This window comes from Pan troglodytes, chromosome 1, assembly GCF_028858775.2.
Source record: "Pan troglodytes isolate AG18354 chromosome 1, NHGRI_mPanTro3-v2.0_pri, whole genome shotgun sequence".
NCBI classification, from domain to species: Eukaryota; Metazoa; Chordata; class Mammalia; order Primates; family Hominidae; genus Pan; species Pan troglodytes.
The window spans coordinates 68246078-68262266 of NC_072398.2; the positions used below are offsets into that span (position 1 = coordinate 68246078).

At 38.1% G+C, this 16189-nt stretch overlaps 1 protein-coding gene across 4 annotated transcripts in view; it reads right to left on the reverse strand.

Annotated features, from left to right (window-relative positions):
- Positions 1-2837: 2837 nt before the first annotated feature.
- XPR1 (xenotropic and polytropic retrovirus receptor 1) overlaps positions 2838-16189 on the reverse strand; it is a 242717-nt gene continuing 229365 nt past the window's right edge. For all 4 annotated transcript variants that reach the window (XM_524986.9, XM_016933606.4, XM_063795116.1 and 1 more), the window contains 3 exons: positions 15257-15396; positions 8894-9115; positions 2838-5174 (listed from right to left, as the gene is read on the reverse strand). In XM_524986.9, coding sequence (XP_524986.2) covers positions 5114-5174; positions 8894-9115; positions 15257-15396 — 423 coding nt within the window. In that variant the 3' untranslated portion in view covers positions 2838-5113. The remainder of the gene's footprint in view (positions 5175-8893; positions 9116-15256; positions 15397-16189) is intronic.

Here is a 16189-nt window from a genome sequence, read left to right on the forward strand (position 1 = left end):
ACAAGGAAACATACTTCAGTTGCAAAGTTGTATAATGATTCTCCTCACTTTAAGGGAAACTCTCATCTTGTTCTCACTTTCTCTTCCACCATAAATAAGCAAACATATTCTGGAAGGCTGTTTTCTAGGGGCAACTCAGTATCAGTTTTGATAATTCATACAAGAAAGGCATCATGAGCCATGCCAATCAACAGGCTCCTCTCTGTTCTCAGGCAAACTTCCTGTATGGACTACCTTAGGCTCTTCCAAACCTAATGAGATGTTTTTACTTTTTCATATTTGGTGAGTATGCTGGTTAGATCATTGGTTTGTAACACCAACCAGTGCAAATTTCTCATGCTATCATATAATCAACTCTGTCCCACATTACCATGTGCTCTAACATTGTATAGACTTAAAATACAATGCAGAAAGTTGAGAGTTTGTAGGATTTACTATCAAGACTGATTTCTGAAATGCAGAAACGTATGTGTGTTTGCATTTAGAAAACCTTTAACACTCCTTGTCTTAGCTAATGATCACAAGCAAGAAAAATTTAGATCACTCAGAAAAAGAATATGAACAAAGCTGATAAATTGGATTTATTCTTCTTTACCTAACTTTTGCAGAAGTTCTACCAAAGCTTCAATTGTCTTCACCTGGTCACTAGAGACCGTATCTGTAATGACACTGAATTCCTATTAGATTTGAGAAGTGTGTGGTGATTTTGTAGTTGAGAGAGCTACAAATTCAACTTTCTTTTTTTCTCTCAGAAGCTATCTCAATTTTAAAAACTCAAATGTTATACAGTAAGAGGTACTTGTTTTTTGAGAGGAAAATTTCATGTAAACCATTAAAAGAAAACAATAATAACCTGAAATCTGCTTACCAGATAAGTACAAATGTATCCCACATTTTAAAACAATGCCACAGATAGGGTTATTTTCTTAATTATTTTCCTTAGAATAAGAAATTTTTGTGGTCACTGCTTAGAAAACTGCATTTGGGAATAAATAATTATTTCCTGAATAATGCTAAGTAATGGGGAAAAGATGATAGGAAAATAAAGGCAGGTCTTCCCCAGCAATTTAATAACCACTAAGCGGATAGATGGAGGCATCACCTTCGCGTCATCAGGCTCACGTACTTTCCTAACTGCCTTGCTGCGGCTTACTGCCAACGTCCAACATCTTCTTGCTCTTCTCTGCTATCTCCAAAGTTATTTTACTTATCTTCAATGAATGTCTGTTAATCTGATACCTGCATGACTCAATACTACTTTACTTTTTTCTGTTCTTACCTTGCCGTAGTTCACCTATCCAGAAATGGATGATCTGCTTTCTCTAGTTACTGTGAATGTACTTTGGTCAAAGCATGGTGGAAAGATAATATACATCAACACGTTACTTCTGGTAAAGAGCTCAGTTAAAGTCACAGAACTCTCATGTTTAGAATATCAGGAAGTCAGGGATCCTAGGGGCTGGGGCCCATTTTCCTTCTTTAAACGGTTTTTATAAGTTACTACTGAGGTGAATGGTGTTCTCCCACACCTTTGCTTCTGACGGAAGTTAAGCAGCTTGCCTAAGGAGCCTAATGGTAGAGTGCTGAAAAAAAGTTGTACATGGGTTTTTGACTACTTTCCAATCTTACAAATGACCATCGTAACCTAATGATTTAATCTTTGATTTCATTGTTTCTCTCTATGCTATGAAATCACCAATTATGCCACTGTAATGGTATAGGCAGCCTTAAATATAGGCACTCATTTGTGCATAGACAGTAAACCACTCTTGTCTTTTAATTTCTCTACACACATCAATGCTTTCTATACTACCATAAAATGAAAAATGAGTTTTATTCATTTATTTAGACTTCCTCTTCATTCCTTTGAGGACTATTTTAATTGATATTAAAAACGGAGTGATTCTCCAAAATAAAACTAGAATTTCTAAACCTAAAATCAAATGAAGTTTGTATTTGGTTAGGTTGCTGCTCCTTTAAAATGAGTCTGTGATTTTTTTTTGTTTTTGAGATGGAGTCTTGCTCTGTTGCCCAGGCTGGAGTGCAGTGGCATGATCTCGTCTCACTGCGACCTCTGCTTCCCAGGTTTAAGCAATTCTCCTGCCTCAGTCTCCTGAGTAGCTGGGATTACAGGCATGCGCCACCACGCCCAGCTAATTTTTGTATTTTTAGTAGAGACGGGGTTTCACCATGTTGGTCAGGCTGGTCTCGAACTCCTGAGCTCATGATCTGCCCACCTCGGCCTCCCAAAGTGCTGGGATTACAGACGTGAGCCACTGCGCCCAGCTGATGTTCATTTTTAAGAATTCTATTGAGAGTTTCAGTGTATGGGAGCCTCCAATCAAATTGTAAGGTGGACACAACATTCGCAACTGCTAGGGCATATAAAATTTAGGACAGGAAAGTGCACATTGCCTTTTTTGAAAGAAAAAAATTAAATGTATGCTTTGTCTCCCAAGCTCTCTTGATGAGGAAAAGACCTCTTTTCTCTTTACAGCTTTAAGAGGAACATAAAGCTGTGTACTTAAATACACATTTAAACTTCTGTCACATAGCAAGCTGAAAGTTACATAAGCCTTATTTTTGAATAGACTATGCCAATCCGACAAACACTTCAGAAAAGGATTACATCTATCATTGCATCATATGTGAAAGAATAAGACTGATTAGGGCCTAGAATCGTAACAGTTGAAGAAAGACTAAACTGGCCATAGGATACATTAATGTAAAAACACTGGGGAATTCAAACAGCAGAAGTCAACTGTAAGATTTTATGTGTGCCATCATAGAGATTCACTAATAAAGAATAAAGTTAATAATTCAAATGTCTCTGGATACACATTAGTACCACCAATTTTATTTATATAAGAAATGCCTGGTCCACTGGACTTTTCAATTTAACTCAGTAATAATTACTGCTGTTTCTTGACAGACCAGTGATATTTCCCCCATAGTTTTAAAGTACAAAAAACAGAATAGTTAGGGGAAAAAAATCTCAAGTATAAATAATGCAACCTTTAACCTACCAAGGGTCACTAAATTGTTAACACTGATTATTATAAATGATTCAATTTATTTAAACTAAAAAGCATTAATTAAACATTTCCTCTTCCATTTGGGCCAAGGGACATGCTTAACAAAACACAAAAAAGCAACAGAAGCACAAAGTTGTATGATTTTTTCAGAAAACAAAACAAAACAAAAAAACCTCGATTCAAAAAGGGAACACATTTTGGAAGCTAGTCAGAATAAAGATGGAAGAAACTACTTTAAAAAGAAACTATTTGTCAGTCAATTGATAAAAATTTTCTAGTAACAGTAACTTTTACTGGAGTTACGACACGGATGGGTCAAGACTTGTAATACATGGTGGAAGTGCTGATGATAGGAGTGTATTAAAGGGCAGTAACCGAATGTTTTGACTAAGCGAATGGTAATAGCTGCCCTTCCACTTATTTGTTCCTTTGTTTATAATTAAGCTGAAAATTATAGGACTAAATTTACTTTCATGAATCTGCTGGTATTGACTTTGGAATTTTCATCTGGGTCTGGGGGTTATTAAAACACATTTTACCATGTCCTGGAATTTATATTAATTTTGTTAGATAATGAAATGCTAAATTTAATGCCAACCATATTCAATAAAGTAATATCTCTTATGGTTTTCAGGCTTATTTGGATGACTAAGGAACAAAGGGAAGAAATGAGACAAAGAAGTGACAATGGGCACTGTGGACAGATCATAATAGTCTATAATTTCTAAGCAGTGTACTTTTCATGTATGACCAAGTTTAGATTCCTAAAATTTTAAAACAGGTTTTCTATGGGATGGCATGAAATTCAATGTTCATCCTTTAAAACTGCTGGGAGAAATGGCTGCCAAGGTCTTTTGTATCAACATAATATGAATGAGGAAGTATAATTTGTTCCATGCGCTCAAAAATATAGTTTCCCCATGACAGACTTTTAATTTGATCAAATTCTGGCTAAAGTGGTTGAACCCAGAAGAAAAACTATCTAGTGAGGGCACACAGAGCCTCTGAAATAGCTCTGTCTTCTGATTCAGAGCTAGTAAAGGTCACGCTACAGGGACCATACATGTGGATGCATAATAAGGCATAGCTTCAGCTGTTAAGGTTGAAATATGGGCCAGTGTATTCCACATCTGTTCCTTAAAAAGTTAAAAAAATTATCAGAACCTCTTCCATGAAATTCAGCCGGTGGTGTGAAGTGTGGGATTCCTTGTTACGAGAGATATGCTCAGGACTCTAAAGCAGCAGCAACTTAAGAAGTTAGCAATGAAACTTTGGCTTAAAATAAAAACAAAGAAAAGAAAAGGTCAAACTGGTGCAAGTTGTCTCCTGAAAGAGGTATGTGGGACTGACCCTCATAAATGTCATCCAACGTAAGTTTCCCCTGCCTTCTTTTACTGTTATCACCTTCATTGCACAGGAGTTATATCATTCTGTATGGTTAAGTTTCATAAATAATGAGAAAACTATGTGTAACAAATACATCATATTTCCCACCCACCCAGCAACCCTTCCCAAAATAAGAAAAGTTACATCAAATTAAAAAGTAGCTTCATGAATGAAGGTACTGCTTTAAGTTGCACTTTTCCTGCAAGTGCGGCCAGTGCCTTTGCGCTGGGTATGAAGGAAAGAAAAAAATTCTCCACATAAACTGACAAAAAATTTAAAAACCAATGTCCGGTTTCAACCAGTCAAAACCGGGCTGAGCGGAAGCCGAGATATCTCAGTACCGTCCCATCAGAGGGTCCTTGCAATGCCTGTTCTTCATCCTGATAGGTATCTATGTCCTTGTGATTGTAAACAATCCATAAGATACTATGTTTTGTTTCTTAAAACATCCTCTGATTGGCAAATGAAGTAAATATTTGTTTTAAAAATAGAAAATTAAAATTAAACCAGAAGAAAAGAAAAGAAACACAGTGAGCTTGTTTGGAGTCCATAGGATCCGATCCGGAAGAGCTCGGAAAATGTGTTATGTGTTTTCTCCTGTTTTCGGCTGGAAAGGTACTAGAGGTTGCGTTGGTCGAGGAAAGGATTGTAGAGTAGGAAAACCAAAGACGTTAAGCTAGACTTCAGAAAATTCAAGTGTTAGCTTCATCATCTGTGTCTTCTATCAATACCTTAGTGTCACGAGCCTTGGATCTAGTGGTAACAAGGGGGACAAAAAGCACTTAGTCCATTACCCAAATATAAACACTTTCACAGTATTAGACACATTTCCAGTCTTACCATCATTAAACATACATCCTAAACAGGGGCTACCTGCTGTACCAGATGGATTATTCTAGAGTTTCCTATTCAATTTCAGATACTATTGGAAAAACACTAAGAAACTAGATCACAACCAGAGGAAGGTAACAAGAACAATGGCAGGGTATGTGCAACGCAGAAGGTAGTGATCTGGGTTTGAGTACTGACTTTGATTTTTTTTTTTTTTTTTTTTTTTGAGACAGAGTCTCGCTCTGTCGCCAGGCTGGAGTGCAGTGGCATAATCTCAGCTCACTGCAGCCTCCGTTTCCCAGGCTCAAGCAATTCTCCTGCCTCAGCCTCCTGAGTAGCTGGGATTACAGGCATGTGCCACCACGCTTGGCAAAGTTTTGTATTTTTAGTAGAGATGGGCTTTCACCATGTTGGCCAGGCTGGTCTCAAACTCCTGACCTCAGGTAATCTGCCCGTGTTGGCCTCCCAAAGTGTTAGGATTACAGGCATGAGTCACTGCACCTGGCCACCTGACTTTGATTTTATGATGCATCTATTTAACCCTTTGAGTGCCCGTTTCTATCTCTGTAAGGCAGGAATGATAACACCGATTTCACTGAATACCACTTTCACCTCATGGAGACAGTATGCATATCAAGTGAGAACATGGATGAAAAAAGCATTAAACAAACTTAAGAAACTGGCTGGTTCCTGTAATCCCAGCTCCTTGGGAGGCTGACATAAGAGGATCGCCTTAGCCCGGGAGTTTGAGACCAGTCTGGGCATCACAGTGAGACCCTGTCTTTAAAAAAAAAAAAAAAAAAGCCAGGTATGATAGTGCACACCTGTAGCCCCAGCTACTCAGGAAGCTGAGGAAGGAGGATCATTTCAGCCCAGGAGTTCAAGGCTGCAGTAAGGTATGATCACACCACTGCACTCCAGCCTAGGTGACAGACTGAGACCACGTCTCCAAAAAAAAAAAAAAAAAAAAACCAACCTCCAAAAAACAAATATAAGAAATTGTGATAAGGATGATGAGGATGAGATAAAACACCACTTGAGGCATACATGAGAAACCAAAAGAGTTAGCCAGCAGAAGAGAAGACCTAAGGAGAGGCATAACAGTTATTTCTCTTCAAAGAGTTGACAACATACAATGCAGAAGAGGGAGGAGACTCATTATAAGTTATGTGAGAGAGCCCAAATAGGATCAAATTGTTAAAGTTACAGTGAAATTACAGTGAAGCACATTTCAGCCCAACATAAACCATTTACCACTATAAATACCAACAATAAAATCAGGTGGCTGAGTGTGGTGGCTCTTGCCTGTAATCCCAGCACTTTGGGAGGCCAAGGAGGGAAGACTTCTTGAGGCTAGGAGTTTGAGACTAGCCTGGGCAACATAGTAAGACCCTGTCTCTATAAAAAATAAAAAATTAGCTGGGCAGAGGGGTGCAGGCGTGTAGTGCCAACTACTTGGGGGGCTGAGGTGGGAGGAGTGCTTGAACCCAGGAGGTTGAAGCTGCAGTGAGTCATGATCGTGCTGCTGCATTGAGCCAACCTGGGCAACGGAGCGAGATACTGTTTCAAACAAACAAACAAACAAAAAAACCACACACATTAAGGATATGCTAAAGGTTGCATGAGTGATAAAGTCAGTACTGAAACTCAGATCTTATTTTGGATTCCCTGCACTCTCCGCTGTACACCAACTGTTCCATTCCTAATGTCTTACTCTTGGTGCAATCTGGTTTCCCAGAGTTTCTCCGTTAAACACCTGACATGGAACAGAATAATCTATTGCCAAAGAGCCCCTTGTTTAAGCAGAAATAGTATATGTTTAGATTGCCCTCTGCTGGTAACTAACAAGGATAATTAGACTTCAAAATCAGGAGCTCAATGAGGTCACCAATCACACTCAGCATTTTCTTCCAGCCCTTTGTGGCACTTATCTCACTGACCCACTCAGTGCTCCCCTGCCCCAGCTTCTTCAAACTCTGCTTCCTTGGGATCACAGCACCTACCATGCTTTGTTTTGATGCTCTTCCTATTACCTCCCTGACTATTCCTGCCTCTTTTGTTTATTTTCTTTTTTTCTCTGGTCTGTGTTTGTTCCCTGGCTACTATGGTTGAGCCAGGGATTAAGACTCAGTTCCCTGCTCTCTGCTTTTCTCTGCCTTCTTCAGAGAACTTCCAAATCTCTATTTAAAGTTCAGCAGGTTCTACTCTACTCCTCTATATCCAATGAGTTACTGATACTACCTCCTGTTTCTTACTTCCTTCAAAACATCTCCTTATGTTCCTTCTGGTCCAACAGTAAGCATCCTGATCTGAATTTTCACTGCCCCATACATTGAAGTACTGCATAGCTTTTCATCTGGCTTTCTGGCCTTGAGTTTTCCCTTGCCTAATATATCTTACACAGTGCTATTAAAACTTCCTAGGATACTACTTTCACAATGTCATTCTTCTACAGAAAAATTCTCTGTGACTCGTGGCTGGGTGCGGTGGCTCATGCCTGTAATGCCAGCACTTTGGGAGGCCAATGTGGGCGGATCACGAGGTCAGGAGATCGAGACCATCCTGGCTAACATGGTGAAACCCCATCTCTACCAAAAACACAAAAAATTAGCTGCGTGTGGTAGCGGACGCCTGTAGTCCCAGCTACACGGGAGGCTGAGGCAGGAGAATGGCGTGAACCCAGGAGGTGCAGCTTGCAGTGAGTGGAGACTGCACCACTGCACTCCAGCCTGGGCAACAGAGCGAGACTCCATCTCAAAAAAAAAAAATTATCTGTGACTCATTCCTGCCTACAAGATCAAGTTTGCATTTTCAGCCTTTTACAATCATACTTCATCTATTCAGCAAAATTATTCTTACTACAATTCTAGTCACATGGTTTTTCTTTCTGCACTTCATTTCTACCTTTATGTTCTTTACTGTGTCTCTAGTCTATTCACTCCCTTATCCTTTAGAAAACCGTTCATCTTCAACCTAAGCCTCCTTCATTCCAATCTACTGTGCTATCTATTGTCTCTAAATTTCATATGCAGTCACCATATACTGTACATTTATGGTAACTTTTAGCAACATACGTAGTCAATGACTGATAAAAATATTGTTGTAGGTATTTAATAAGAAGATAAAAATAGTAATAGTTTATTCTTAGTAGGCTCTTTCTGTGAGGGAACTGGTCCAAGTTCTATGTAATAATGAATATAATCCACTTAACCGCCCTATAAGCAAGAACCATATTAATTTCAATTTACAGATGAGGGGCAGAAAACAGAAATTAAGTCATTTGGTCAAGGCATAGATGGCAGGATTCCTAAAGTTTATAACATAAAAATTATTTGTATACACAACACACAGAAGAGTCAAGTATTAATAAATCACTCTCCAACAACCTTTTCCTCCAGACAGTGGATCTTTAGTGCCAAATTACTAGGTTATGCATTGATGACATTTACTCTATGTGCTCATTTAGACAGTCATAGGCTGTATCATATGGAATTGCTGCTTATTACTGTTTTTTTGTAGGTGAAAAATGGCTGAGTATTGGCAATTTCATTTGGTTCAACCTGATAGCTTTTTAGCTTACATGCTACCCAATGCTAAAACTCAAAGGAAATATGCCTCACAGAAGTAGAAGCCATACATACTGAGAAGCGAGGCGAGGCCGGCGCAGGGATATGCTCTGGTTGTACTTCCATGACCGATTCTTCTGGCGGTTTCGTACCCCATCATCCTGGTCCATCATCTGTTCTAGGAGAGTCTGATCATCTGCGTTCAGGGGGGCCACAGAGATGTCCCGCACAGCACGGAATTCACCACAGTTATTCAGATGTTCATTCTCCAGGCGGAAGAAGTTCCACACAAATCGCCTTAGCAAAATGGGGTAGATCAAAGTACTCATGAAATTGTAACATACTTCTGCTACCTGTAAACCTCCCAGGGTATCAAGTTTCCACTCATGGAAACAAAAACAAAGAATTAAGGGCTTGAATATTAAAATAGGGAAAGATGGTGTTGTGGGGAGGTGGTGGTGGGGGGGTAAGGGAAACAAGACTAGACTACGAAAAAGGGAGGGACTTATGGAATGCAGTTTTAGAGTGCTCATTCTTTCAACTTATTTGAAAAATATTTACTGAATGTCTGCCATAAGGCAGTAAAGGCACAGAATGACTCAAAGCCTTTTTGCCCTTATGGGGTGTAATTTCTAGTGGTGGAGACAGACAATGAGCAAGTAAACAATCAATCGGCTAATGATAAGTACTGTGAAGAAAATAAAGCAGGACAAGGGAATAGAGTATGCCATCATTAAGACTGGTTAGGGAAAGCTTCTTTGAAGACATGGCAGCTATTGAAAACCTGACTGATACAAAGAAGCAAGTCATGTAAAAATCCTGGAGGAAAGCATCCCAGGCAGAGGAAAATGGCAAGTATAAAAAGGCAAGTTGGAAACAACAGCAAGGTCAGTGGGGGCTAAGAATAAGTGAGGTTAAAATAGCAGGAGATAATGATGGAGGGGTGGAAGAGGGCCCACCCACAGAGGGCCTTATAACCCATAGTTTAAATTTTAGGTCTAATGGAGAACAATGAGAGAACAACAGGAGAATAAAGTGATTTGTTTGAAAAAGGTCCTGCTGAATGGTGAAGAGATCAAAGGGAGACAAGAACAGCTGAAAACAGACCAATTAGAAGGGCTGTTGCAGCAGTCCAGAAAAGAGATGATGGTGACTTAAAGGTGGTAATAACAGAAGTGATGAGAAGCAGACAGACAAAGGATTTATTTATAAAGATGGAGCTGACAGGACTTACTGACATGCGATGTGAGTCGTCTTAGGGTTTTTGGTCTAAGGGAAAGGTGACACCATTTACTAAGATCAGAGATGCAGGGCTGTTCCTCTTAGGTTAGAGCTAATCATTAGATATGGGAGAATTCAGTAGAGAGGTGGACGAGAGTCTGCAGTTCAAGGGAAAGTTTATGGCTGGAGATAGCATAAAGACAGTATTTCACATAATAGGTTTAGGAATAATACAACTAGAGGAGACAAGAGGGCAGAAGATTAAATCCTGGAACACTCTAACACTTAAAAGTTTGGGGGGAGGAGGAAGAACCAGTAAAGGAGTGGACAAGGAATAGCTAGTGAGACAGGAGACTGTAGTTTCTGAGAAGTCAAGTGAAGAAAGTGCTTTGCTGGGAAGTAAAGTAAGGTAAATAAGTACAGAGAACTGACCAGGGGATTTAGCAAAATGGGCAGTACGATCTAAAAGCACAGGCTCTGGGAGACTGTCTAGATTCAAATCATGGCTCTACCACTTGCTAGCTGTAATGACCTTGGATGAGTTACTTAACCTATGCTTCAGTGTCATCAGTAAAAGACATGATAACAGCACCTACTTCCTAAGATTGTTGTGAGGATTTAATAAAGGTAAAAGGCTTAGAACGCTGTCAGCTACATAGTAGGCACTACAATATTATTATTATAGATTATTAACAAAAGTGGTTTAGTTTGAGTATTGGGAATACATACTTGAATGAAAAAGAATGGGAGAGAAGTGAGAGTGGAGACAGCAAGTGCAGACGCCTCTTGAAGAGTTTTGCTATAAAGGACAGCAGAAAAGATGGGCAGTAGTTGGAGAGAGAAAGCTGATCTAAAGATGGTGTTTTTTTTGTTTGTTTTAAATGGGATAGAACATTTGATTTAATTAGTAAGCAAATGATTTTAAAAAGAAAATCGTCATGAGGTATTTTTCTTTTTTTACTAGAATTTCTTTTAAAAAATTGATGAAGTAGCACACATGAAAGAGAAAGAAGTGGGTGGGGGAAGGTGGCAGCAGCGATGGGGAGTTCAGGTGCCAGGCCGAGGCATTCAGGAAGGTGAGGAAGGGAAGGAGCACTGGTCTGGAGAGAGCTCTGATGGCAGGTGGATTCCAGAGTCATGCTTTCTCTCTCAGGTTTTCTTTCCGTTTCCAGCTTCTGTCTTATTTTAACAGGCAGTGTTTGTCCATCCTGACTTAGACGAATGTTATACACCTATCTGAAAATATCTTTATATCGTCTTATTTGTGAAAGATATCTACACTGGGCAGAGTCTAGGTAAGCAGTTATTTTCTTTCAGCACATTAAAGATTTCATTTTAATAATTTCTGACTTTCACTGTTGCTGTTGAAAGTTAGTCCTTCTTTCTCTTGGCTAATTTGCCTTTTTTTTTAAGATAAGCATTTCAATAGAAGTATATCACACATAAAGTATGCAAATAAAAAATGTACAGCTTAATTATCATAAAGGGACTCACTGTGTAATTACCATCCAGAAATATGAAATACATTACCATACACTGAAAACCACCTTTAGGGTTCTTTCCTATGTTAACTTCCAGAGAGTTCATTGATTTACTCTTCATACTTAGTTCTACAATCCACCTGGAATTGATTCCACACACAGTATACAGTAGGAGCTGGGAACCATTTTTTTCCATATGGATATCCAGTTGACTCAATATCATTTATTAAAGGCCCTCTTTTTCCACTGTTATGTAGCCACCTTTGTCATAAATCAAGAAGTATCAAGGTATGCACGAGTGGATTTCTTTCTGTACTCCCTATTCTGTTCCAGTGGATTGTCTATCCTTTCACCAACACCATATACTGTCTTACTCACTGTAACTATATAATCAATTTTGATATCTGACAGTAGAAGTCTTTTAACTTTGTTCTTTTCAGGATAGTCTTGGCCATTCTTGACCTTTTGTATTCCCATATAAATTACAGAACTGGCTTGTCGATTTTCCCACGTCTACACAGCTTTAATTAAACCTATTCCTAGGTATATATCCGATATATTCTGATGCTATTCAAAATGATATGGTTTTTAAAATGTTCTTTTTCTAGTTGTTATGACTGTTTTTAAAAATGACTGATTTATATTATGTTGACCTTGTATTCAGAACTGTGACATTAGATCTAATTATTTGTAAACTATTTTGAATTTTCTGTGTAACTGTCATCAGTGAATAATTATAGTTTTATTTTTTTCCTTTCCAATTCTGATAGTTCTTTTTCCTCATTGCGCTAGCTATACTTTGATGATATTAAATAAAAGTGGGAACAGCAGACACACTTGTCTCATTCCTGATTTCAAGGGAAAGTTTATAGTGTTTCACTGTTAAATATGTTCTTGATTGTGTTTTTGTAGAAAACATTTTTTTCATGAACAGGTATTGACTTTTATCAATGGCCTTTTCTACAAATATAGAGGTTCTTTTTCCCCCTTTATTCTGTTAATATAAGTGAGACAGGTTTCTTTCTTTTTTTTTTTTTTTGAGACAGGGTCTCCCTCTGTTGCCCAGGCTGCAGTACAGTGGTGCAATCTTGGCTCACTGCAACCTCTTCCTCCTGGGTTCAAGCAATTCTCCCAACTCAGCCTCCTGAGTAGCTGGGACTACAGGCATGCGCCACTACTCCCGGCTAATTTTTGTATTTTTAGTAGAGATGGGGTTTCACCATGTTGGCCAGGCTGGTCTTGAACTCCTGACCTCAAATGATCCACTCACCTCAGCCTCCCAAAGTGCTGGGATTACAGGTGTGAACCACCGTGCCTGGCCCTGATTGATTTTTGAATGTTAAATCTTACATTCCTAGAACGAACCTAATTTGTATTACCCTTTTTATATATTGTTGAATTCATATGCTAATATTTCATTCAGGATTTTTACAACTGTGTACATGAGACAGATTAGTTTTTATTAAAATGTCATTGTAGGCTTATATATCAAAGTTATGCTGGCTGCAGAGAACAAACTAGAAAGTGTTTCCTTTTATGCTCTTTTTTTTTCTGGAAGAGTTTTGTATAAAATTGGTTAATATTTCTTCCTCAAATATTTGAAAGAATTCCTGGGCCTGGCGTTTTCTTTGTGCAAAGTATTTTAACATGAATTTAATTTCTTTAATACAGATTTTCTATTTCTTCTTTATTGGTTTTGGCACACTGCTTTTTCAGTAATTTGTCCATTCATCTACATTTTTAAATTTATTGATATAAAGTTGCTCGTAAGATAGTCTTACTCTTTAAATAAATGTCTTTGGGTTTTTTGATATTCATAATTTGTACTTCCTTTTCTTTTTTGCTTTATCAGTCTTAAGTACTTTATCAACAGTATTTGGCATTTTAAGGAAATTAAGTTTGGCTTTATCATTAATAATTTTCTGTATTGTGTGTTTGTTTTCTGTTCCATTAATTTACGTTCTTTATATTTACTTCTACTTTCTTTTGGGATTTGCTGTTTTTTAAATCTTTCTTATTTCCTGAGCTATATACTTTTCTGATACATACATGTAAAGTTACACATTTCCTTGTAAGCATGGCCCTAGCTGCATTTTACATTTTTCTCTTTTATCACATTTTCAATTACATTCTGTTCAAAAAAAAAATTTTTTTTTTTTTTTGAGACGGAGTCTTGCTCTGTCACCCAGGCTGGAGTGCAGTGGCATGATCTTGACTCACTGCAACCTCTGCCTCCCAGGCTCAAGTGACCCTTACACCTCAGCCTCCTGAGTACCTGGGACTACAGGCGCGCACCACCATGCCCAGCTAATTTTTGTATTTTTTGTAGAGATGTGTTTTGCCATGTTGCCCAGGCCAGTGTCAAACCCCTGAGTTCAAGTGATCTGCCCACCTTGGCCTTCCAAAATGCTGGGATTACAGGCATAAACCATCACGCCTGGTTACTCAAAATATTTTAAAATTTGCATTACAATTTCAATTTTGACCTGGGGTTATCAGACATGTACTGCTTAATTTCTAAACATTTGGGACTTTTGAGTTATCTTTTTGTGATTATAATCCCTGCAATTTGTTGAGACTTCCTTTATGGCACAGTATAAGGTTAATTTTGGTAAATGTTCTACATGTATTTAAAAGAATATGTATTTAGTAGTTGGATGCAGTTCTCTACATATGTCATTCAGGTTTAATTAATTAACTGACCCCTTATTTATCTATCACTGAAGGAAATATGTTAAAATCTGAAATTGTAAATTTACTTGTAGCAACGCCAGCTTTTGCTTTACAAAATTTTAAGGCATTTTATTAGGTGCATACAAATTTTAATTGGCAGTCACAAGTGAATTTCAAAGTCTACAGATTTGGCAAATTTCTATAGTGCAAAGGTAGTGTTAGTGCTCTGTTTATCTTGGGGCTCCTGTTTTCATTTAGATTTTGGATTATCTTGTCTGATTTTTTTTTAGAATATTTAAACACTTTTTTTTTTTGAGACGGAGTTTTGCTCTTGTTGCCCAGGTTGGAGTGCAATGGTGCAGTCTTGGCTCACTGCAACCTCTGCCTCCTGGATTCAAGTGATTCTCCTGCCTCAGCCTCCCGAGTAGCTGGGATTACAGGTGCCCACCACCATGCCCAGCTAATTTTTGTATTTTTAGTAGAGACAGCGTTTCACCATGTTGGCCAGGCTGGTCTTGAACTCCTGACCTCAGGTGATCCGCCGGCCTCGGCCTCCCAAAGTGTTGGGATTACAGGAGTGAGCCACTGCACCTGGCCAGATTTAAACACATTTTATCTAGCATTTTTATTGTTTTCAGTGAGAAGGCTGGGCTGAATAACTCAGACTGCCAAATTGCAAAAAATGATTGATTTCTGTTTTAAGCCATTTTACCTCCCAATTTCCACTTATCCTTTCAATGGAACCCCGTTCTAAAGAAGCTTTTAAGTCATCATCAATGGTTATTTTAACTTTGTTAAGAATTAACCTCTGGGCTGGGCACAGTAGCTCACGCCTGTAATCCCAGCACTTTGGGAGGCCGAGGTGGGTGGATCAACTGAGGTCAAGAGTTCGAGATCAGCCTGGCCAACATGGTTTTCCAATTCTAAGGCTGAGGAGAAATTTGAGAAAAGTTGGAAAATTAAAGGTTTTCAAGTACAAGTTATAATAAATTCTAATTTGTAAGTATTGGGTGTCTTTTAGGTTAAAAAGAATCTTTAATAAACTTTTCAGTAGTTTGCTTACCGGAAAACCTCAAGTGGGGCAAAGACAGTAGCAATGATGTCCCCAGAATGAGGCAACAAAGTTGTAGAGGTAATCGAGATTTGGATAGTCCAAGCAAAGCGCAGAATCACATCCTCTATTATGGCACAGTAGTAGTAGGCCTGAGAAATAATAAAGAAATTGAGTATGTTTTCTATCACATTTCTCATAAATAGGCATACCAATGAGCATATGTCCTACAAACAAGACTCACACATGTCCTACGAATAAGCACAGGTTCAAGAGGAAAGTTGTATTTTATTCTGCAGGGAAGTACACATTATATTTTAGAATGATTTCTACCAATTTAGTTTTTTCTTAAATGGTATAATATCCAGTATGAAGTATTACTGAATTTGAGTAATCATTAACAAATATGTTTCACTGCCATACTGTATGCCAGGCTTTCTTCTAGGGCCCAGAAATATAAGCTGGTTAAGATCCTTGATTGATTGAGATTACATTCTAACACGTACAGTAGACTTAATAGCTAATATCAGAAAAGATTAGCAGATTTATTCACTGTGTTATTTGTACTTTTATTCTCCATTTGCCTTACCCTGTATTTGAAGAAAGTTTTGCCTTGCTTTTTGATGGGAATGAAATTAAGCTTGGATTTCACAACCGTGGTTGAATTTAAGAAATGTTCTATTTTTACATGGGGAAGACGGTGCTCAAGTAATACTTGCAGGTACTAGCACCCAGGATTTAGGAGTCCAGTCCAGTTTTAGCTACACAAAAGTCTTAAGTACACAAATTGCCAATAGAGCAGAACTATATAATTCATAGATTTGCTCATTATTAATCTCAAGGAAATCAGCTCTTTAAATATATGTATTTAAAGAATGTGAAATATTTGGGAAGGGGAACTACTATGTATTAAGCCATAATATTTATTTTACTTAAAAAATTTTT